The sequence below is a fragment of the Berghia stephanieae genome, chromosome 7 (genome assembly GCF_034508935.2).
Source record: "Berghia stephanieae isolate SIO BIC M18660-M18661 chromosome 7, UCSD_Bste_1.3, whole genome shotgun sequence".
NCBI lineage: Eukaryota > Metazoa > Mollusca > Gastropoda > Nudibranchia > Aeolidiidae > Berghia > Berghia stephanieae.
Genome location: NC_088366.1, coordinates 59,621,060 through 59,647,385, shown reverse-complemented (window position 1 = coordinate 59,647,385; position 26,326 = coordinate 59,621,060). Strand labels below are relative to the sequence as shown.

Here is a 26,326-nt window from a genome sequence, read left to right as displayed (position 1 = left end):
CGTCCACAATGCGCTCTTGTCCTCGATGTTTCAATAGAACCAGATTTCCGTTTCGAACAGTACAGGTTACTTTTAAGGCGTCCTAGTTGTACTGGCACTCTCACAATTTCCGTCACTGCCTATAGCTAGGCATTCATTCACATCTGAATATCGTGTTAACCCTCTCCTTACCTATCAATTTCAGTATTTTTCCCAGAATGGCAGGCTTACCCAGCAGAAAAATTGATTTTTAAAACTCAAATAAGCTCTCTACAAAACAACGTTATGTTCTTATTAATAGAAACAAAGATCATTCTTCAAAGTTTGTGATGTAGAAAATACATCTGAATAAGAAAAATGTATATTGTAGCAATGACTATGAAAAATGTTTTTTTCTCTTTTTGAGGAAAATTTTTGTCTGTAATCAAAGCCCTATCTCCACTGAGTAAAAATGTTTTTGAATTTTGAAAATCCATTCATAAATAAACAAGTTATGCAGTTTCAAAGGTGTCATTTATTTGGATGACCCGCAAAGAGGAAAAAAAACGCGAAAATATGGGACGCTTTTTCGGCATTTTTTTCGACCTTTGGTTGTATCTTGCGTAATAAGTGGATTAAAAGATTGAAACTTCGCAATTTTATGGCAAATTTGATAGAGAATATGATGAAAACATTAGAAGAGTTCTAACTTATATAATTTTAGAGCTGGATAGTATACAACACACACACACACACACACACACACAGAGAGAGAGAGAGAGAGAGAGAGAGAGAGAGAGAGAGAGAGAGAGAGAGAGAGAGAGAGAGAGAGAAATTAGTATAACACACAGAGAAATATATTAAGAAATGAGTATATAACACACACACACACACACACACACACACACACAGAGAGAGAGAGAGAGAGAGAGAGAGAGAAAGAAGGAGAGAGAGAGAGAGAGAGAGAGAGAGAGAGAGAGAGAGAGAGAGAGAGAGGGGGGGATTGCGTACATAAACGAAAGAAATATAGAAGGAAAAGAGAAATTGGACAAGGGGACAAAGGTTACTGATGGAACGTGACTTGTAACACAATAATTAAACCCATGCTGAGATTGTAGATCATATTGCAATCGAAAACTTTTAACATTATAATTTCTTAAATTCTTGTAAATTAAACAGTCAAATTATCAGCTGTTTATTGAACCCAAACGCAATGGCAGACGATAAACACCCCTCTGCCAGTGAGACCGCGCAGACATTTTGACTAGTCATGAACTTTAAGACTCCTTCCGCACTAGGACAAAACTGTCCCAGGACAAATTTGTCCTGTCCCACTGGAGAAAACTTCTATTCAAAAGGGGTTCCGCACTAGGACAGGACTGTCCCGGGACACGCCTGCGCGAATGCATTATTATTATTTTATTTTTTACAAGATTCAAAAGTTTATTTGTAGGCAATTGTCAATATAACTCATACAAGAATATAATATTTTCATCAACAAATCAAGTAAATAAAATCAATAATAAAGCAAGGCAAACAATGATAGTAATAATGATAATAATAATAATAATAATAATAATAATAATAATAATAATAATAATAATAATAATAATAATAATAATAATAATAATAATAATAATAATAGTAATAATAATGATAATTATAATGGTGATAATAATAATGTAAAATCTTCTAATTAATAGATTAGTGATTTAATAGTTTGAATTATAAATTAATAATTTAAAAAATAAGTCCTTGGTACAACTCTAATAATTCACATTTTATGAATCAACATAAGATACGACATGACGATAATGATTTTTTACACTGTACAATGGGATTTGTTTACATAAGATTTATATAATCATGAAATATTCTTATAGCAAGAGTAATATTATTGCTGCGACTACTACTACAACTACTACAACTACTACTACTACCACTACCACTACTACTACTACTACTACTACTACTACTACTACTACTACTACTACTACTACTACTACTACTACTACGACTACTACTACTACTACTACTACTACTACTACTACTACCACTACTACTACTACTACTACTACTACTACTACTACTACTACTACTACTACTACTACTACTACTGCTGCTACTACTACTACTACTACCACTACTTCTACTATTACGACTACTACATCTACAACTACAACTACTACAACTACTACTACTACTACTACTACTACTACTACTACTACTACTACTACTACTACTACTACCACCACTACAACTACCACCTCTTCTACCACTACTTCTACTACAACAACAACAACTACTACTACTACTACTACTACTACTACTACTACTACTACTACTACTACTACTACTACTACTACTACTACTACTACTACTACTACTACTACAAGTAATGGATGAAATAGAGGTTGCATATTTCTGTGCTTTACTACGTGGAAAAAAAAGACAAATTGAAAGAGAAAACAATATTGGGTGCATCCTTTAATGACCCAAAGATTGCTCAAGGCTCAATTCCGTAGACTCTATGGTGATCTCCGATCTTATCTTAAAATTACTTTCTTGGAATCACCTCATTTTACCCAGGTGCAAATGAGTACCAGTTCGCTGATGAAAGTAATCTTTGACGGACTAGCATCATTCAAGAGGATAATAGAAAGTCAGCATGGCTCGGTGGTACGGTCTTTGCTTCGTACCCGAAAGGCATCAGTTCGATCACCCGCTGATGCGTTGTGTTGCCTTGAGTAAGTCACCTCGCTTAGCTCAATTTGCGGCGCTGCACTGCGGCTAACGCCTGGGTTATACCTCGCCCTAGCTCAATTTGCGGCGCTGCATTGCGGCTGATGCCTGGGTTATTCCAGTCTTCCCTTGGAATAGACCCTCGAGAAAAATTTCCCCTATGGGATGAAAAAGGGAATTTTATTTTTTTAAATTTTAAACTATTATCTGTCTGCTCAACGCTACAGCAACATGGATAAGTTCCGGATGGATTTATAAGCTTAGGAGGCAAGATGGCCCATGGTTAGCGCGTTGTACTCTGGACTCAGAGGTTCTGTGTTCGATTCCGACCGAAGCCAATTTGTACTTTCTAGAGCAAGAAAATTTACTCCAATCACTCACTCCATTCAGGTGTAAAAGGGTACCTGTCAAGCTGGGATAGTAATCTGCGATAGACTAGCGTCCTGTTCAAAGGTTTTCAAACAAATACGTTAATTGTCCGCTTCACGCTATTGAAACCGGAATAACTCCTGCACCATTGGCTACAAGGCTCTAAGGAGTTAATTTGTCTTACAATGAGTCCAAGTGGCTCAGGACTTACTTAAAAATATTTTCATTGAAAATTCCCGAAATAAATAACGATAAAGATGATTGATCCCACAAGGTACCGAATAGATGTGCGACCGGTTTTAGACACGTTACTACTGTGTCACAAAGTGTGACACTTCTTAAATTATATTTATAAACATACGTTTTTAAATTGCCGAAAATGTTTATGTTGCTATGCCTTCTGTACGTGGTTTCATCACATAGAATTATTTTTTGAATTGTTCTTGCTTTTTTATATTCAGAATTGAAATAAATAAATAAATCATAACTGTGAAATTGAATGTAAGCTTCAGTTTAATATACGAAAACAGATAAAATGGACGTTTCGGGTTTCCCCTTCATCAACAACACATGATGAATTAAAAACTACAGACGAATGAGATAATGTGGTAGTGGCGTTGTTAAGATGCATAAACAAAAACATTGATGGGCAGGAAATTGTATGCTACTTTGTGAGGAAGCGCGAATTAAAACAGAGCAATAGACATTTATAAAAGGTGCGTACTTAATTATGTTCAAAGAGGGGAGGCGGGTAGGAACTGTGTAATGCAGTATAGAAGACAGTGAACTAAAATAAAGTGTGGACTATTGTTGGAAAATAAATACAATGGAATTGGAAATAAATACAAAATGTAAGGGATGTAGGTATTGATATATTAGTGGCATTAGCAGCAGCAGAAGCAACAGTAGAAATAGTAGTAGTAGTAGTAGTAGTAGTAGTAGTAGTAGTAGTAGTAGTAGTAGTAGTAGTAGTAGTAGTAGTAGAAGTAGTAGTAGTAGTAGTAGTAGTAGTAGTAGTAGTAGTAGTAGTAGTAGTAGTAGTAGTAGTAGTAGTAGTAGTAGTCGTAGTAGTAGTATCAGTAGTAGTAGGGATGCAGAAAATAAAGACAGGCATTTCAATTTTGAGACGGCGCCGCCAGGTCTGGGACTTTTTTATCCTAGTGCGGAAGTCTGCTATATTTTTCTACTATCACAAACAATATGAACACGGGACTGGGACAGTCCTGTCCCGTTGATTTTGTAGCATTTCACAACGGCTTGGGACACAACGGGACTGTTTTGTCCCGTCCTAATAGGTGCGGAAGATTTCTCTAAATTCTATATGTTACAGATTTGGGACAGGACTGTCCCAGGACAGTCCTGTCCTAGTGCGGAAGAGGGTTAAAACGAGGTCAACCAATCAGAAAGCGCTTTGCCACGACTCGCTCAGCCGCTGTTTGGTGCCAAATCGTTTTGAACTTGTGATTCGGGCTGTAGGGGGGGGGGGGGGGGGGGGGGGGGGGCAAAATGGCTTTGTCTTTTACCAATGAAGAACAAATTAGGATAGTGTTTTGAAAAATACGGGAAAAGTACTCGTCATATTCATATGAAATTTTACAACCTAAAAGAAGAAATGTTCATGTATTACCTTGTCCGCGACAAAACCTACACGCCCGTTAGTTTTAGAAATATTTTACTCCAAAGAGTAAAAATCTATTTTTAACGGTCTTTTGGTAATTGTACGAGTTTTGTCGCTTGACATAATCTAAAATAACTTTTTTTCTAACTGTGTGCCAACTTTCAGTCATATCTATCGATAAACAGCGTCGTAATTAATTTTTTAAAAATAGCAGATACGAAACGGCTTCGTCCCATATTTTGTCGCGAATTTGGGCACTTCGTGAGCGAAAAAGAGGCCCAAAGATTTGTGGGGGATAGTCATTGCTATATATTGTGTCGTAACAAATGTGCCGATTTTGCTGCAGGTTGTAAGGAGAGGGTTAACCCTCTCCATACCACTTTTTGGAAAACCGTCACATTTGTTACGATGCAACATTCACTTTTCTAATCCAGATTTCATTTCTTTTTGCTATAGCTATAAAAACTTGACATTCTGTAATAGAGCTCATATTGTAGAACAGTATTTTGTATAGAATGTTTCTGTTTGAGTTAGAAATGTCTGTTTTTGTGTTGGGTGGGTGTGAAGTTTTGGAGATATATTCTGAATATAGCTGGTAAGGAGAGTGTTAATACGTGTTAAGTGTCCAACCCACAACGACGGGGTGATAATTTGGTCATCCATAGGGTCACTAACCACACTCCGTAACGCCCATATTTCTCACAAGACGAGACAGACACCGTCGAGTTCAGCCATCCAAACCACATGTAGATTCCAATGTCCAACACTGGACCAGAACTCAATGCTTGACATTGTTAAAATCGGTAGGTTTTATGAAGAAATACAAATACAAAACAGAGCAGTGAAATGTATAAATCAAATGGACAAAGATAAAAAACATGAAACTGATTTAAATCTCGAACGACTACAACAAGAAGAAAGCGTGACAAAGTAACAATATTTTGCAAAGGCCTAAACGATCAAGTTAATTTACTCCTCAGTGCTATTCAACAAGATAAGAGGAAGCCATCAAAGTTTATGATTCCCAATTCAAGAGCGGATTTCCACTTGTACTCGTTCATACCATTGACATTGAGACAATGGAATAGTCTCACATCTCCAATGAAAGAAAAATACTGTGGTCTGTGGAATCTTCAAAATTTGAAGTTACAAACTTAACAGGAGTGACCTTGCTAGTGACGAAAGTTTACCATCAGCAAGGTTGAATAACGTTTCTAAGTCCTTACACTAGAATATGTGATTTAGTGCCACATTTTCATTTTCGACACGATTGACTGAATGTGAGTACTGCCTTATTTTGCTCTGAAGATGGAACCTAAAACAGATCGTTTTATGAACTTTCTCAGAAGTATGCAGGTGTACATTAAGAAAATTGAGCATTACATATAAAATATTACAATATATTGAAAGGGAACAACACAAGATGTTTTTGGATTTGTATTATATAAGGCCTTTTAGATAGCCCAATTCAGTTCTTGACCATTCCAATACTTCCAGCCCCTACTAACGAGTTGAATCCATCTGCTCAATAAATGCTGCAAAATACATAAAATGTTTCAATGAAACAATACAGAAAAAGAGGACATTACAGACAAGAAAGCATAAAAAAAATAATTTTTAAAATAAATGATGCTCCTCCCAATAAAAATCCATAAATAAAATTTAAAATAGAAAGCAAGCAAAACCTCCCCACCCCTCCTTAACCCCCCCCCCCCGCTCCATAACAAAAGAAAGAAAACAAAAAGAAAAAAAAGAGACTCCATCCAAAAAAAAAAAGAGATCAAACAAACAAAAAAAAAACCCAAATGTTTTAAAAAGTCAAACAAAACAAAACAAAAACTAAAACAAAAACAACAAAAAACAACAAAAACAGTAACAAACAAACAAATCCCAAAACAACGAACTCACCGGGTTCATCGTCATCGTCGTCGTTGCAACAACAGCAGAAGAAAAACCTGAAGACTGCCTTTGGTGTTCCGATAATATTCAGAGGAGGAGGTAGGGTGCCGCCTTTCTGGATGTAGTCCATGTACAGCAAACTACGGGCAAATTTCCATTCTCTGTCAGAGTCTTCCTGGATGTTGCGAAAGGTGGAAGAAAAGAAAGGAAAAAAAGGTTAGTCAGGTGGAGCCAGAATCAGAAGAAAATGACTTAAAACATGTTATGTTTGTAAATACAAAAGAAAGAAAAAAAAATTAAAGAAAAGACTTTCTCATATAAATAAGAGGCGGTATATACCATTTCTCAGTTTTATTTTTAAAAAATGCTGTGATCCATTTTTACAAGATGGATGCGGTGCAAGGCACCAAATCAACCAATATAGCCACGCCCCTTTGAGTTACATATTGAAATAGGGCAGTTTTTTGAAATTACATTTTTGTTCCCTATCGCCAGGTTGTTGTTCAACACTTTTCCTGTAAGTTGTTGGATACATGCGGCTATGTGGTCTAGTGGTATGACACTCGCTTTCGGATCGGAAGGTCTTGGGTTCTACCCTCGACTCTGGTGTAAATGAGTACCTGGCTACTATAGGCAGTGACTGGTATTGTGAGAGTGTTGGTATAAAAAGTGTGCCTAACAGGCAAACAGGCGATTCGTATTTTCATGAAATTAAAATACGGTTTCATACGACCTGCTGGGGGGGGGGGGGAATAAATGAAACATTATGGCGCATATTGAGCAGGGCAACTCGGTGGAAATGCTCTATATAAATGTTCAAATATGTTCATATGTGACCCTTCGCCTCAAAACGGTATTAAGTCGGGTTGGTTAAGATGTTGAAAATTGAATTTATAGCCAGAAATATCAGACTTGTGTTGAGTTTATATGATTTATTGAGGAGAATGACAACCATATATGTTAAGGTGCTAATGCCAACAATTTATATTTTTGACCAGTTTAACATTTACTTCGGCTTTTAAGCATCTGGTTCGTTCAGACATAATACCGTTTTGAGACGATGGGTCACATATTATATTATATAATGGTCCAAGCGTACAGTTGTTTGGGTCATGACGGAATTGTGCGTGTCCCGGTTTAGATAGATAGATAGATAGACAGATAGATAGATAGATAGATAGATAGATAGATAGATAGATAGACAGATAGATAGATAGATAGATAGATATATAGATAGATAGATAGATAGATAGTTATCAATTTTTATCCAATGGATGAAAGGGTGATTGTTCAAACTCACAGCAATGTAGGTAAATGACCGGGTCATCATAGCGATCAACATGTTGAGCAAAACTGTAACCATGACGATGTTGTAGCCACCATAGATGATGTAACCAATATCCTCTGTAAACGTGTTGTTATAACCACCCAGTTTTACCGCATTAGGCTCTCCTCGGCCAAACAACGACCAGAACACAGTTCGGAAAGTGGCTAAGACCCTGTTTTGGACGTGTGTTTAAATTGTAAAAGTTATTAAAATGAATCATCGGCTAGTTCACAATAGCAAAATAATAATTAAAAATATTATAGTAATAAATGACAATTGTATAGCACTTTACTCCAATTTCTAGGCACATTACATTCTTAAAATAAATGAAGACATACATTGAAAATTATATATATCCATATTGTTGCCAACAATTAACATAGGCCACCTTATAAAAACGAGCTCTTTATTGATACTGAATAGTGCTAAAACACTCTCGGGCTCTGGAAATACACAATTTAAACATTTGGCCAGAAAACTCGCCTTTTAAATATGTATTGATTCAGATGACTCACATTTTGGTAAAAAATACTCTCAAACTGGGACCTCGTGAGGTCTTCCTAAAAGTCCTAGATTTGTAAAGTTTTGCCGAGACGAGTGTCATTTAAATCGATCAATATTTGAAGGACGAGTTTTCTGGCCAATAAATGTTTAAATAAATGACTTCCCAGGGTTCGTCAGTTGACTGATTAACTTACTCAATCCTAGAGATTTTTGCTACTTTTCAAAATTGGAGAAAAACCCCCCCATTAAAATGAGCATGTATATAAATAGTTTTATTCAACTACCATTAACATGTAAAAATGAAAAACATTAGCTTTGATACTACGCCTATAATTTGCCTCATAAAAATGTAATAAATAAGCATGGGGTAAAAATAACCAGGGTAAAATAAGGATATAGTCGATGTTAGGGTTGAGTGAGTTAACAAACACAACTTACCCTCCGAAATTGTCCTCTGCATTCACCACTCCACTGTCAGGTCGGTCCGGCAAGTAGAGTTCAATGGTCTTCCTCTCGCTGTAGTACCAGAACAGGTTGTGTAATCCAACCATGAACGCCAAAATGACCAGCATGAAAAGGGCACCGAATTTGGCAATATCCTAAGGGCGTGAGAGTGTGCAATGTTAGGGATTGTTTTTGTTGTTTTATTGGTTTAATCACAAAAATGTGTGGAGAAATTATACTTAGCTGCTGAAATGAATAGAATGCCTGCCCAGATGCCCAGATGACCATAAGTTGTTTTTTTTTTTTGGAGACAGTTGGTCATATATCATTAATATAATCTCAAGTAATAGATAACTACGTACTTTTTGTGGTGCTAATAACTAGACCAGTTTCATTTCGTTGAAAGTAAAATAGATTCTGTACGATAATCAAAATATTTACAAAAATAAATACGATAATGGAACTAGAACTACTACTGCTACTACTACTACTACTACTACTACTACTACTACTACTACTACTACTACTACTACTACTACTACTACTACTATACTACTACTATACTACTACTACTACTACACTACTATACTACTACTACTACTACTACTTACTACTACTACTACACACACATACAACATACTAACTACTTACTATAACTATAACTACTACTACTACTAATACCTACTACTATACTAACAACAACCAACAAACAACAACTAACACTTACTACTACTACTACTACTACTTACTACTACTACAACAAACAACTACTACTACTACTACTACTACTACTACTACTACTACTACAACAACACAACTAACTACAACTACAACTATACTACTACTACTATACTACTACTTACTACTACTACTACTAACTACTACAACTAACAACAACAAAAACAAACAACAACTACTAACTACTTACTACTACTACTCTACTACTATAACTACTACTACTACAACAACTACTATACTACTACTACTACTACTACTATCACTACTACTACAACACTACAACTATACTACTAACTAACTATACTACTACTATACACTACTACTACATACTACTATACTAACTTACTACTACTACTACTATACTACTACTACTACTAACTACTACTACTACTACTACTACTACTACAACAACAACAACTACTACTACTACTACTACTACTACTACTACTACTACTACTACTACTACTACTACTACTATCATTATTATTATTATCAAGAGTATCAGTACCCCATTCAATAAAGTAACACTGAAGTTTATAAAAACTGTTTCATTGTCATGTCAGTTTGTCAAGCGTCAAATTTTAATAAATATGGCAGTAATTTAATTTAAATATTTTTTAAAAAATGTCTCCAAATAAAATAAAACCCCAAAAAACCCCAACAAAATCAGAATCGTTCGTGGGATAGGATTAATGATTTCTTGCATTCTTGCGTTTTGGAAAACGAACTTTGTTCACATCGTGCACTCGCAAATTTGAGGGTGCACCACAGGGAACATGTCCGTAACTTCAAAACCCAAGAATGAGAGAATTCTGTATAATGTAATGATTTTAAAGCAGACTAAGCCGCCCCACCTTCATCATACGCCCCAGGGTGATCTGCAAGGGTCCGAGGATTTCATTGGCAGGAAGAAGGAAGGTGATTCGCGAAAAACTTAGGATGTTTGCGATTGCAAAATTCCCTTCGGCCATGTTCACGGGATCGAGTTGGTGCCAAAAAATACGATCTGGAACCGTCATAGGGTTGGTTGAAAAAGAAGGAAGATGAGGGGTGTAAAGGTGGGCAAAGGGGAGAAAAGGAACGGAAAATGAAAAATTGTATTGGGGGAAAAATTCAAAAAGCAATGACAAAATAGTAATATTTCCTTGATTGGCAGTTGCCCTGTAGAAACGTTTTTCTTGTTCACTGTGAAAGGAACAATATCCTGCTATAAGACAGCGGTTAGAGAGGGGCGGTTAAGGATCTGAGGGAGCCACCGTTTCTGGATTAAACCTACATAGCCTTGAAAGGGTAAGTAAAGTGTTAAAAATATTTTTTTTTCAAAGGATGAAAGAGATAAGAAAAGACTTGAGTTAAAGACGAAGTTTTTTTTTTTCTTTTTGTTAAACGATGATGACTATTTATCATAAGTAGAAAATACGAGGACGAGAGACGCATGCGCACAACCAACATGACGTTCTCTCTCTAATAACTTTTTCGCCGGTGACGTCACAGACTATGGGTGACGTCCAATCAAGGGACGCTACTCTTCCGCTAATCTTATTCCCTATACAAGAGACATTTCATCCTCGGTTGAGTTGTTGAAAATGAGAGCAGAATTTGCAACGTTCAGTTGTGTATTAAAGGACATCGTCTTGCAACAGGGGCAATTATTTTAGTTTTGTTATTATCACCCTTCACATCAAGTCGTTGTTTATCTTTCCAATTATAATTAGCTATTGGTGATACAGTTTTGCAATGAACTTAAGCGAATCCAAAAACTGAAAAAAGAAATATAATCGACGGAGTAGGACAAAATCACGCCCAATCAAACAATATCGAAGCAATGCACGGTACAAACAAACGGAACAAGGTGTGAGGCAGCTTAAGAAACAATCAGAGGAGATAAATGGACCAAAACCTCTTAAATGATTATTTATTGCTAGATCGTGTCTTTTGGTGAATAAACCGTAAATCTACAAAACGCCTATTTACATTTTGGTAAGAATAAACGAACTTCCCAGCCAGTCACGGAATATATAATATGATCGTTTAGTATCTCAAACAACATTCTCCGGCAGAAGATTTCCAAATGTCCCAAGATAGAACACCATTCCAGATTCTACGTTACCTTTAGCATTCGTCCCAACGAAATTTTGAGCGGTCCCAGAGTTTCGTTGGCCGGTAGGAGATATGAAATCCTGGAAAAGCTGAAAATGTTGTTGATGGCAAACATGCCTTCGAGAAGGTTGGTGGGATCGGCGGGAGTCCAGTATATGCGGTCTGTGTGACAGAGAAAACACATCACAACACAAAAACTACAGACTGTGCTTTCTACTCAAAATGGGATTTAAATAAAATGTGAACCCCCGTCTCAAAGCGGTATTATGTCGGGATCCACCCGCTCAGGGATATTGAATTCATTGCCACAAATATCATATTTGGGTTTACTTTCTGTACGTTATGCTGGAGTATAAATACAAATTTTTGCTTTACAAAAACTTCTAAGGTCCAATTTCTCATCATTCTATCTCTAAATTCACTTTCTGGGGTCTGAATCATCCCGACATAATACCGTTTTGAGACGGAGGGTCACAAATGATGATGAAAAGTACAGACGATGAGGATCTTTTCTACTGTAAACTGACAAAACACTATTTATTTTTCATTTTGGCCAGAAATATCTCAGTTTTTTAATATCGATGAATTAAAATGTCCTTCACCTCATCAAAAAAATCTTAAACCAAAGACCTCTTAAAATCTCATCTTTTCAAAATTCTTAAAGCTGAGATAATTTTGAAGTCTAAGGATTAAGGATTAAAAAAAAATTTGAGGGTCATTAATCGAACGTTGACGTAAAACATTTCTGGCCAAAATCTCAAAAACATGTTTTGCCAGTAAAGGGCAGATTTGTGGTGTAATTCATCCTATAGGGAATGAGATAAGCGGAAGAGTAGCGTCCCTTGATTGGACGTCACCCATAGTCTGTGACGTCACCGGCGGAAAAGTTATTAGAGAGAGAGACGCATGCGCACAACCAACATGACGTTCTCTCTCTAATAACTTTTCCGCCGGTGACGTCACAGACTATGGGTGACGTCCAATCAAGGGACGCTACTCTTCTGCTAATCTCATTCCCTATTTGATATAAAGGCAAAGCCGTATGATTATAATTAAAACACACGAATACGTTAACTAAAATTTACGTTCAAGTTCTTAACAGATTACCACCATAAAACAATTATGCAATTTGATCTCAACAAGAAAGTTAATTCAAAATATCGATAAGTTAAGCCCCGAGACTTCAAAGATTTCATAGGTTTTAATTTCATTTCTAACCAAAAATTAGGATATGTGTGTGTTGTAATTTTAGCGCTGAATTTTCCTTGTACTATAAAATATTAAATAAAGCTTTACTGCTTTGCCTTTATTTTATAGAACCAATTGAAAACAAAAAATAGGGGAGAATTTAAACGACGTTGCAAAAGTATGAAAATGTGAATCAAGATAGGTAAAAATTGACGTGTAAATATACAAATAAGAGCACGTCGGTTAAAATATCTAATAAATAAAAGTCCTAAGATTTTCACATTTTTTGGGGGGTTATTATTTAGAGAAGTTTACAAAAAACAAAGGCGAATAGAATTTAGCTCATCGGTGAACAATTGTCTCAAAACAGTAATAACATCAGGGTAAACCTGATGCTTAAAGCTATAAATTCTGAGCTTAATTAAATTCTATTGCTTGAATTTAAAAAAAAAATCCCAACTTTATTAATTTGTGTGAGATTTCTTTTTTCAAACTTGCAAATATTTGATTTTCTTTAATTATGTTTATTTTTTACAATAAACTTTCTAAAAAATCTTTTTCACTCCAATATGATATTTGATTGAGGAATTGGTTCACATTTTTTTATATTTTACAATTCATTGTGGTGGGAATACGATCAAACCAGTGCATAAAAGTCGTGATGATGTGAAAAAAAAATTAACATAAAAAAATAAAATAAAACAAATATGATAGGGTGGTAATAAACACAAATATCCTTCAATTAACACAATAAAATAAAAATCCGCAATTATTCAACAAAACAAAACAAATAAAAGCCATAAAAATAAACCCAAACCAAACCAAACAACATACAAAAAAAAATGGATGTATATAGCCAAAATTTCACACTAAGAATAATTTAAAATATAAAATTAAAATAACATTAAAAATGATAAAATCACCAAGAAAAAAAAAAAAAAAAACTCATCAAGACTTGCTATGAAAATCTTCAGAATGTTTTTTTTTTTCGGTTTTGATCATAAATTAATTAAATTTTATGTATAACAAAACACTGGGTTAAGAATTTTGAAGACATTTTGGTTCATTATTATTGTGTATATTGTGTTGCTTTCATATTCGAAAACCAGCGTCTTTATGACGATTCCCTGCCTTGAAAATGCGTGTTGAGTCTATACTATTATAATACGAGAAACACAAAGGTCGTAACACAAAACATTCTTGCCTCTGGGCAATGCAGTTTTTGCACAATGATTTATATCATTGCATAAATTTATCACACCCACAGTTTTTTCCCCATGAACTCAGTGAGAAATGACCTTTGAAGCTTTGCTGTCAAGAATTTCACACCCCCCCCCCCCAACAAAAAAAAAAAAAAAAAAAAAAAAAAAAAAAAAAAAAAAAAAAAAAAAAAAAAAAAAAAAAAAAAAACGAAAAAAAACCCCACTAAAAAACCCAAAACAAAACCAAAACAACACCCAACAAAATAAAACAAAAACCGTTTCATTCTTTATCATATACAAAAGTCTTTATTTTAAATAATAGTCTAAAATGACGTCTTTGAAACTATACGGAGTGTAATGTATTATTTGGACCTGCGGTATTTAAAAAATGTGACCCACCCTCTCAACATGGTATCATGTCGGGATAAATCAGAATCCAAAAATTACATAAAAAGTGACGAAGGGCGGAAGTAAACCCGAGACTCACACAATTTGCGAAACTACATTCGATTTTCTCATTGGGTCTAATTAATTAATTTTCTTTTTCATAATTCTGACTTCAATGTTAATTTTTAGCATCCGGGACACACCGATAATTGAGAATATGGGTAACATTAACAAATCAGTAATTACAAATTTATTGAGTTCTAAATCGTGTAAATAGTTAGTATCTCTTTTTATGTATGCGACAGCGATAGTTTAAAGGTCATTTCCCACTGGAATATTATTATAAGCAGTGACTGCTCATGACATGGATCATACAGAAGCAGGTGGAAGTAGGGGTGGGAAGGGGGAGGAGTGTATTATCTACGAGAGAGAATTATAAAAATATTATATGAAGGGAGATAACTCTGGATTTTTTTTTTGGGTGGCCCATAAGAAACTCTATTAAAATTGCTCACTGTTGTTTTTTTCTTCTTAAAATCGTAAAAAGTAAACAAAAATGGTCTCAATAGATGATAAAATCCTTGCCAAAAATTTACAAAACTTTAAAATATTGCTAAATTAATTGTATAATTATACATTATACCGTTGGCAAATCGGATTTTTTTTGGTAACACTATGATGGATCCGAAACCACTGGACCAAAAGTCACCAGATTTTGCATGGCGTTTGCACATGACATAAAGTGGTTTGCGTGCATTGTGAGATTGATTAAACACCGTGATTATTTTAAATCAAAAGATCAAATTTGATTCGTCAAATCCAGTCAAAAACAAGAGGCCATTATTTTTAGCTTAGCACTGGGTTGTGTGTCAACCTTCCGGTCAGCGAGTATGACAATGAGGTGGGAGTACTTGCGTTGAATTGATAATATTTCGTGTTTCCTTTCATTATTATGAATACAATCAATTTCTTAAAATTAATATAAACTATTATCCGCTCTTAACATTGGGAAATCATTTTAGGATAAATGAGCGAACCATATAAGATATTAAATGCAGAAAATATCTCTCCATTCTCATATTTTAAAAAATCCGTTTAGTTCTTTTAAGAAGTCAAAAAATATGTTGTCTATCAATATAATAGAAATTGAGTTCAATTTTCATTCAACACGTGAATCATAAATTTTGAGTTCATCGAATTATCACGTTTATTGAACATTGGACAGCCATGCTTGTATATATATTGTCAAGATGAACTGACAAAATATAGACATCCACTCACAATTGTAATGATTAGCTTTGACCTTTTAAAGAGGTGAAACAGAGAGCACTCATTTGATTTATTTCAAACATTCATCATTCCGAAAATCTAAAAATAACTTCAAATTTACATTTGTGAATCAACTTGGAGGTTTTTCAATTCTCATTATGGTATTTAAAATTTAATTTTTGATTTTGATAATTTTTTTCCGCGATGGAAGCAAAAGATAATTGATTCAGATCTTATAATAATAAAATACTATGTAAAGATATAGGGCCATAAACGATAAACGAGATACATTCTAAGAGCTCTTTGTTCTACAGTAGTATACCGAAAACGTTCTCTTTGAAAATGAACACTCTCTGCTATGTGGTCTAGTGGTATGATACTCGCTTTCGGATCGGAAGGTCCTGGGTTCGGGCCTCGCTCGGCGCATAGTTAAGTCCTTGAAGAAGGCTCTTTACTCACATTCTCTCACCGTACTCAGGTGTAAAATGAGTACCTGACCGTTAACAGCGTTGTATCTGTCCGAAAAAAAATTGTAATATCGCCTAAAAGGCACCATGTCCCGTCCTACATGTTAATTGTTGCTGTTAGCCAGGGGCCCCCTGTAAAGCGCTTTGAGCACGTTTAGTGGATATTGCTCTATATAAAAGCTCAATAGAAAAAAAGAACCCCCCCCAAAAAAAAAAAAAAAAAAACAAAAAAAAAAACAAATGAACAAAAAAACCCAAGAAAAAAACACAAAAAAAAAACAAACCAACAAAACAAGCCGATGAGCCTCAAACTAGGAACATGGTTTTGTTTCAAATTAGGATGGATAAATATTTGTAAGCAAATGTGAGTCAGCAAGCGCTAAAAGTAAAAGAAAACAGAGTTGAGGAAACTAATCTACAAAAAGCACAGTATCTAAGTGCAAGTCATGGATTTCATTCAGTGTAAAAAAGATGTGAAGTACGAGGGGAGCATAATATGATTTACATGCTTTTGTAAAGCTCTTCATATTTCGTTTTACAAAGATGCCAACAACGTTTCAAAAATGTTATTTATAGATACCAGTCTTAAAGTATGTCAGTTACATAACTATTATGTAGACCTGCCTACCTGAAAATTTCCAAATCCGTAATTCTTAGGAGATAAAGATTGTACTCGCGATAGTTAACTTTAAAAATCGAAATTCACAAGCAGTAAAAACACTTCAAAACTCTTAAAATAAATTATGTAGTCTCTTGCATAAACTTTCATTTTCAATGAGTTTTAATAACATAACAATTCATGAATTACTGAGCCTGGAGCCAAAATGTCGTAATTCTACGATTTTTTTGGTATAGAGGGCAGGTTTGATTATGTAAAATATTAACAGTATTGAATCAATTCAATTATCAATTCAATTATATATTTGTATAGGATTCCCCCCCCCCCCCAACAAGATATCATCTTTTTCCGTTTTCGAGAAGAGTTTATCTATTGGTCATGACATACTTTTGAAATGGATAAAAAGGTTTTTAACCTTCCTACGAAACTAAAAATACGAAACCAAAAAACAAACTATCGTCTTTTTACGTTTTCGAGGAGAGTTTATCTATTGGTCATGACATAACTTTTGAAATGGATAAAAAGGTCTTTAACCTTCCTACGAAACTAAAAATACGAAACTAAAAAACAAAACTATCACTTTTTACGATTTCGAGAAGAGTTTATCTATTGGTCATGACATACTTTTGAAATGGATAAAAAGGGTTTAACCTTCCTAAGAAATTAAAAATACGAAACCAAAAACAAACTCATGCGATTTTAGTTTATCGGAGAGTTAGTATTGTATGTATTTTGAAATGGATAAAAAGGGTATACCTTTGAAATTAAATCACGAAAGTCAAACAAACCAGCATTGCTTGAGAATCATTTAAATAATCTTTTTCCATTGTTTATTCAACAAGGTTTGGGCATAAATACTACATCGCTTTTTCATTTTTATACGTGAAAACGTTGACGCAATAACGTCTATGCAAAATTTTCAATATTCTGCTACGGCATTGAATAGCTTACCCGAACATACTCAGGAAAAATTAATTTAATTAAAATCTCTCTGTGCTTGGAATGGCCAGCCATGAAAATTAAATTAATGTTATTAAAATCTACCTCTCATAGAATGCACGAAAGTTATATGAATTTCTAATCTTGACTGAATATAATATTGGTTCTTGCACATCTGTTTATGTTGTTTTATGTTTTATGGAAGAAGCCAGTCGAAAGTGTTTGGTGAATAAAATATGCCCGATTAAAAAAAACAAAAACAACAAAAAACATCAACATGATCCTCACAATTCAAACCGCAAAACAATCTTTGTTTTGGCCCATCAAAATATAATCAACAGTGTGCTTTGTAGTTGCCATAACAGTCAGTTTAAAGTTTAACAATGAGAGTATAATCATGTTTGAATTATGACATAGAACTCTCCAACTAATGTGCACATGTTGCTCTAATTGGTTTTTGTAGCCAACAATAAGAATGCATAAAATAAAACAATCTGGCAACTCTGAACTTGGCAGAATTGGAGCGACTGGTATCTTCCATATAAACGTTTGGAGAGTAAATAAGTAGACTGAAGTATTTTGAGTAAAAAACAAAAACAATTGCCATCTCTTAAAAACATAATATGATAAGTATTTACAAATACAGTGGGTCTAGATCTTGCTTTGTGATTCTAAAGGGAAGACTAGATAACAGACAACATTGAAAAAAAGTAATCACACTTTAGGAAAACTTGCCAAGTTTCGTGGATCGGAGTATCGTCACGTCCAAAGCGGTTTTGTTGATTTTAGTCGGATTTTTTTGTTTGATCATTTTTCTTTTCCGCGCGACGCGATGAGCTGTTTTTCAACTTTTCCATTCTTACTAATATTATAGACGAAATAATATAATTTGGAAACATGTATATCACAATGATTTGAAATACAAACCATGAAAATGATACCTATTGTTTTATCCCAATTGTCGAATTTCAAATAAACAATTTTAAGTAAAAACTGTATAGTCCTATTGAGAAGAATTTCAAATGAACAATCTTAAATAAAAACTGTATAGTCCCATTGGGAAGAATTCCAAATGAATAATCTTAAATAAAAACTGTATGGTCTTATTGGGTAGAATTCCAAATAAACAATCTTAAAAGCTTGATTAATCCCATCAGGTTGAATTTCAAACAAAAAAGTTTGAGTAAAACCTGTCGAATTCCAAATATGCAATCCTCAGTAATTCTTGCTTAATCCCATTAGCTCGAATTCCAAATATTATACATCTTTTAGTATATCTAATGTCGATTGGTCGAATTCCAAATATGCAATATTGAGCAATGCTTGCTTAATCCCATTGGGTGTATTCGAAATATACAATCTTTAGTAAGGTCAAATTCCAAATACGCAATCTTGAGTAAAGCTTGCCTAACTTAATCCCATTGGGTCCAATTCCAAATACAGTCTTTCGTTATGCCGGGAAGTTTAAGTTTAAATTCGTTTTTGATGATTGATTAAGTAAAAATTGTAAGCAAGGACAATCGGAGATACACTTTAGAGTTAGGGGTAGGGTTAGACTTTGTTGTAAGTCTTATTTCAATGTTTTACCCAATGTACGGGTATTTGAACTATGCCATATCTCATGGGTCCTTGAGATGTAATTGTAGTTCCACTATTTTCTGTGCCAAATTGCAATTAAAATATCAGTCGATGCGATTAGGTACCTACTTCAAAACTCTATACCGAACCGTGGTCGTATAGTTCACAAAAAGAGCAACACTGAAAAGATGCATTGAAAGAATGAGAGGTTGGTCAAGAGAAGGCGCCACAAACAAACATAATTAGCAAGAGAAGAAGAACATGTACTAGAATCTCATTTGGACTGGCGGTAGTACTCGTAGCATGAATAGAGAGACAGGCAACATTGCGCACCAACGCATCATCGCAAGAAAGCAACAGCTCGCACGTCGCTAGAGTGAGCGTAGAGTGTAGAGTGAAGGTTGGAAGAAAATCATGTAGTGTTTGAAAGATGATAAATATTGAAAAAGAAAAGAAAAAAAAGAAGAAATTAACGTCTCTTTCTAAGATATGGGCCTCCACGTTTCAGCTATCGAGCCTTCTTAATAAAACAATAATATGATTTAAATCGACAATGATATCTAAAAAGAAAAGAAAAGATATGCGTATATGATGCTTGATCTTCGTCCACAATTTTGCTGGTCTGAGAATCTTTTTTGATGTTTTGAGATCATTTCTATTCCAACTATGAGCACATGCCAATTTGGGCTATTCGATTTGGGTCACTTCGACATAATATTTATGCAAAATGTTTCCTTATTTTCTGGATTGAAATATTTACAGGCTATCTCTACTGTGTTTATTTATATAATTTATTTACCTTACTTCTTTCATCCTATTCTTAAACAATTCTGACGCCATTACTTCAGTTCCTTTGTACGTAGTCTTCACAAAACTTCCAAATATGAATTTCGATACAAGCCCTATAATTTCACAATCATTTACGCTGTCAATCACAATTTTCTAATTTCTCCAAGATTCAAAGCAGTTTTTAACTTAACGCTCTCGAATTATCAATTTGTCTCATAATATTATTATCTTCATCATTTATCGACGCTGACACTAACATTTGACTTCATCTCAAGTGCTAAATACTAGCCTCATTTGTAGCTTTGTTAATAATTAATATCCTTATTTGCATTTTTTTCAAGGCTGCTCCTCAGATCATAATAATAATAATAATAATAATAATAATAATAATAATAATAAATAATAATAATAATAATAAATAATAATAATAATAATAATAAAATAATAATAATATATAATAATAAAAATAATTAATAATAATAAAATAAAAAAATAATAATAATAATATAATAAAATAAAATATAAATATAATAATAATATAATAATAATAATAATAATAATACATTTTTGTGATGAATATCATCCTTTAAATAAATTGCATTTGAAGAATGCTCATCAATTATTTAAGTAATATTAAGAGGCTCTGAACTCCAGACCATAAACTCAAAGGGTTCAGTCATCTTCTGATTGGCTTATTATTGTATCATTGCCTTAACGCGGAGGCGCCATGAATATCATCGACCAAGAAAATGAGAGATTTTGACATAGACCGAAGACAGAAGAAATGAAAATAGCACAGAGAGCTAAATTACAGTAAAGAAAGAAATATGGAAAAAATGAACGCAGCAGGCATAGAATATCCATGTAATAATATAGCATTCATGATAATTAAACCACAAAAAAATGTTCGTAGTATAGCATATTTATAACATGACATATTAAATTCAGTTTCTTGCAATCACAATGAAAACTCTTCAAGTCCAACGACTCAAGTAAAGGTTTCAGATATTGTTGTTTTTTTTTTTATTGGAGAGAATGAAAATTCGTGATAGATTTTTTAACTTCTTTTTGTCCGCTTATTACAGTTTTCATTTCTATCTCACTTTAACACCCCCTCTAGCCACACCCAAAACAAATAAGGAGGAGTATGAGGGGCTTAGTCGTTGTCCACTCTCAGGTTTTCTTTTCATTGTGATAGCAATGTTGTACAGATCTCTCTTAAAAAGTCTTTTAACACTATCGCTGGAAATTTGACGAGTTGTGAAAACAAACTCATTTTGACTGGAAAACACAAAATTTTTCAACATACTTGTTGATAAAAAATACCTGAGAAAATTTGTTAGGTAAATTAAGCACAACAAATGTAAATTAAAAAAAAAAAACTTTTCGGGGTAGACCTGTACTTGTATTCATAATCTTTTCGTCAAAACTGTAAAGTTGGAAGTCGAAAGTAAAATGGATAAAGTTATTGTTATTGAATAGTAGAATGATCTCCTGGTCTTTAAATGCAGTTCAAGGTTGCCCATTTATTCAAATAATTGTGTTCAACTACAAGATGAATGAAGTTTTATAGCCCCAAAAGTCCAATCTTGAATTTAAACGTAAACAATTTTTTTAATGTACACAGATGCATGCTCTATTGGAAGTGCATATAGAAGCTTTTGAACTTCCATTGTATCTTGGGGTAACCAAAAACAGGTGTTAGCACAGTGTAAAATATTCACTTTTCCATACCATTTTTAGTTACATTTTCCCGACTTCCAACTTTATTGACTGGCTGTAAGACAAATTATTATTATCGTTGTCCAGAAACTCAAAACAACCGTCCGTTCAGATAACAATGAATAGATTTTATTTTGTCGTGGGAGTTGGTTTTGACATAGATGATCATTTGTTTTATGTTATGAGGTTTAAATATTTATAAATCCTGCATGAACAAAATAATGTCTTTAACGGAACTATCACATAAGGTCTAGATAGTCTGAAGAAATAGTTGTCTTTAAATCTCAGCATGGATATCACTCTTCATTTTAGAAAGAAAGTCTCAGTCAAATTATTGCTCGCTGATATAACATCAATAAATTATTTTAGAATCATGTACAATTTTTTGTTGTTGTTTTTTTTTTTTTTTTGTTGTTTTTTTTTTAATCACTATTTTGAGCAAATATCAGGTTGTAAAATGTCTAACAAAGAATCAAAGAAAACATTAATAATTTCAAAAATGCAATTCGTTGTTTTTCGTCTTGTTTTTTAATATGACGGGTGGATTATCCTATGATTTAACAGAAAACGCGAAACGTTGAAATTTTGTAAGCATTAAATTTCTTAGAGATTTTTTAGACTAAAATGTTTTAAAATCTAGATTGATTTACTTTTACAAATCATAGTGTTATGTTATCTAGTAATAATCTTGTTATAAAAATGCGTGAGATATCTTGGAAAATATTTTGTTACGTGAACGGACGTTTGTTGTGAATGCAACAAGAGTAACAATGTCATGTCAAAGATGTTCAAAGAATAATGTACATATAGAAATGAAATGAAATGAAATGATGGGTTTTAAATAAATTAAGAATAATCATAATTTTGAACAATAAACTGTCCCCCCCCCCTCTCTCTCTCTCCCTTCCTTTATCTCTCTCTCTCTCTGTCTGTCTGTCTCTCTCTCCTCTCTCATCATCATCTCGTATCATCATCATCATCATCATCATCATCACATCATCATCATCATCATCATCATCATCATCATCATCACCATCATCGTTGTCATCACCACTATAAACATTACAAATTAAAAAAAATCATTATAACCCAACGAAGTACTTAGACACCCATTTTACGACCACCAAGAATGGCTATTAGCCACAACAGTACCATCAGCACCCCTCACCATCACCACCCCCCCACCTCACCGCCACCACCACCACCACCACCCCCACCTCCACCACCACCACCACCACCACCATCACCCCCACCTCCTACACCACCACCACCACCACCACCACCATCACCACCACCACCACCACCAGCAGCACCAAAACTACAACTACCATGTCTTACCAGCATTCAGCCAATATAAATGTTCCAGAGTTTCATCTTCGTCATTTAAATCTCCTGACTGCAGATGGTTGATGGACGCGTGGAACTGGGGATGAGAAAGATGATGATGATGATGATGATGATGATGATGATGATGATGATGATGATGATGATGATGATGATGATGATGATGAGTATGATGATGATATGATGATGATGAAGGGGTGAGTAGATGATAGATGATTGATGATGATGATGATGATGGATATGATGATGATGATGAGAGTGATATGATGAGATGATGATGAGTGATGATGAAGATGATGATGTGATGAGATGATGAGATGATGGATGATGATGATGATGAGATGATGATGGATGATGATGAGATGATGATGATGATGATGATGATGAATGATGATGATGATGAGATGAGATGATGATGATGATGATGATGATGATGATGATGATGATGATGATGAGATGATGATGATGATGAATGAGAATGATTGATGATGATGATGATTGATGATATGATAGAGATGATGATTGATGATATGATGATGATGATGATGATGATGAGAGATGATGATGATGATGATGATGATGAGTATGATATGATGATGATTGAATGATGATGATGATGTGATGATGATGATGATGATGATGAGATGATGGATGATGATGATGATGATGATGATGATGATGATGATGATGATGATGATGATGATGTGATGATGATGATGATGATGATGATTGATGATGATGATGATGATGTTGATGAATGAGATGATGATGATGATGAATGAATGATGATGATGATGATGAATGATGATGAATGGTGATGAATGATGATGATGATTAGTTGATGAATGATAGGATGATGATGATGAGTGATAGATGATGATGATGATGATGATGATGATGATGATGATGATGATGATGATGATGGTGATGATGATGATGATGATGATGATGATGATGATGATGATGATGATGATGATGATGTTGATGATGATGATGAGTATGATGATGGTAATTATGATGAATATGATAATAAAAGAAATCAAGGTTTTTCTCATATTTACAAACCATTGTTGATAGCTAAAGGTTCTTATACAAAATGGGCGGGGGGGGGGGGATCCTTTAAATCTTTAGCGTAAAACGAACAATACCAATTGTGACCCACCGTCTCTAAACGGTATTATGTCGGGATGACTTGGGTGCAATAAATTGAATTTATTGACAATAACATGAAACTTGGGGTTTGTGTCGATTTGTTATGTTACAGAATAAAGACAATTTCTCACAATGCAATAGCTCAAAAATTGGTATTTACTATCAATTTAATTCTTAAGTCACTGTTCGCGGTCCAATTCATTCCGACATAATACCGTTTCGAGAGGAAGGGTCACAACTGCTTGCTACCCTAAATGCGAAAGGTACTGAATATTATGTTTTAGTAATTTGAAATGGGCGTTATAGCTAGCACACAACTAATAATTGATAATTACATTAAATATGTTAGATATGTCGAAAACGACTTTGTGACAGACTAGCGTTATGTCCAAATGGCAGTAGGCAACTGCTATTCTGTATCTGTATGGTTGGCGCTGAAGAAACCAATGGTCTGGTTGTATTTCAGCGGCGTTCTCATTGGGCGCGGGCCCATGTCAGTCGGGCCTTGAAATCGTTTTGGTGTGGTGCCATGATGACCAGTTCATCCAGCCCATTCCACTCCGAGATAGTTCTAATGAAGAAAGAATTTCTGTAGTTTTGTGTTCTTGTCTGTGGGATTTTGAAGCAGTTCGAATTGTTTGTGGCGTATCTGTCAATGGGTTTTCGGTTATGTGGTTGGCGAAAGTGAGTGCTCGGATTTTTCTTTTGTTTGGTCGTGGCGTGAAAAAGGAGTCTGCCTTTATTGATGGTATTTGATCTGTTATAATCTTGAACATGAATGACAGACGGGCTTCTTTTCTTCTTTGTTGGAGGCTGATGAGATTTCTTTCTTCTAACATTTTTGTCATGCATCCGGGGGTTCTGCTCTTATAGTTCCCAGTTATGAACCGGGCGCCTTGTCTCTGGACTCTCTCAAGTTTTTGAATATCCTCTTTCAGGTAGGGGTCCCAGGCAACTGCTCCGTATTATTATCTGCTATTGTATGTTCAGTGCCTTAGAAAAGGGATAAACTCCATAGGTCTTGTAGCCAATAATATTATATTTAATCACGCCCTTTCTCGCGGCATCTTTAGGTCGGTGCCGTCGCCTTGGTATGCATGAAGGAATATAAATAATACATTAAACACACGTCTGATGTAAACAAGAATCACCCAAAGTTTTCAAGATAAGCATATTTAGGGTTAATGATCTTGGAAAATGAAAGAAAAAACCCAACAAAAAACTGAAAGAGCCTGAAGCTGTGCTCATACTTGGCAACTTCGCCTCCTACATTTTCATATTATAGTGTAGTGTATTCTTTTCATTTAAGGGATTTAAATTGCAGAAAGTAAGACTAGAGTCTCCGATTAAACGACAATTCTACATACCTTATACATAGACCAGTATTTGAGAGTGAACGTAGCGGTGTAAACACTGAGCAATACAAAATCCTGCAAGTTGTAAAGATTCATGGCGTGTTCTATCAGCCCGTTATGAACCAGCTGGGTACACTCTTGAAATATCAGTCCTGAAAACAAAACAAAACAAAAAAAAATAAAAAATTACATGAGCATTTATATAGGGCAATGTCCACTAAATTATATTGATTAAAATAAGTCTTATGTGTTCCTTGACGCTGAGAGACCTTAGGCTAAGGTAAGGAAATCATCCCGATATAATTCAAACAAGGGGGCTGATGTTGAGTACAGAATGTCAATAGCACAAACAACATTCAACTCTCTATCCCATAATATGTGGTCCGATCACAGTCTGTCCCGCGGAAAGAAAATCAAGTCGTATGCCTCTAGTGTCTGCTCTGTCTTCACATATGGTTGCGAGGCTTGGCGACTTACAGAGGGTGTAACCAAAACTGTAAATGGCTTCAGCAGCCGATGCCTTTCCATCATTACGGGAGAGGACTACAGAGAAACAGCAAAACGTCCCGAATTCCTGATAGCTACAGTGATGAGACGCAGGCTCCGCTTTGCGGGG

At 34.5% G+C, this 26,326-nt stretch overlaps 1 protein-coding gene across 1 annotated transcript in view; it reads right to left on the bottom strand.

Moving 5' to 3' along the window:
• Positions 1-26,326, bottom strand: part of LOC144976598 (short transient receptor potential channel 7-like) — a 203,480-nt gene that overhangs the window by 12,533 nt on the left and 164,621 nt on the right. The window contains exons 12-19 of the mRNA XM_078920893.1: positions 25,723-25,862; positions 23,198-23,282; positions 11,710-11,861; positions 11,444-11,462; positions 10,454-10,605; positions 8,856-9,016; positions 7,887-8,085; positions 6,596-6,761 (exon numbers count right to left, since the gene is read on the bottom strand). Of these exons, the coding sequence (XP_078777019.1) occupies positions 6,596-6,761; positions 7,887-8,085; positions 8,856-9,016; positions 10,454-10,605; positions 11,444-11,462; positions 11,710-11,861; positions 23,198-23,282; positions 25,723-25,862 (1,074 nt within the window). The remainder of the gene's footprint in view (positions 1-6,595; positions 6,762-7,886; positions 8,086-8,855; positions 9,017-10,453; positions 10,606-11,443; positions 11,463-11,709; positions 11,862-23,197; positions 23,283-25,722; positions 25,863-26,326) is intronic.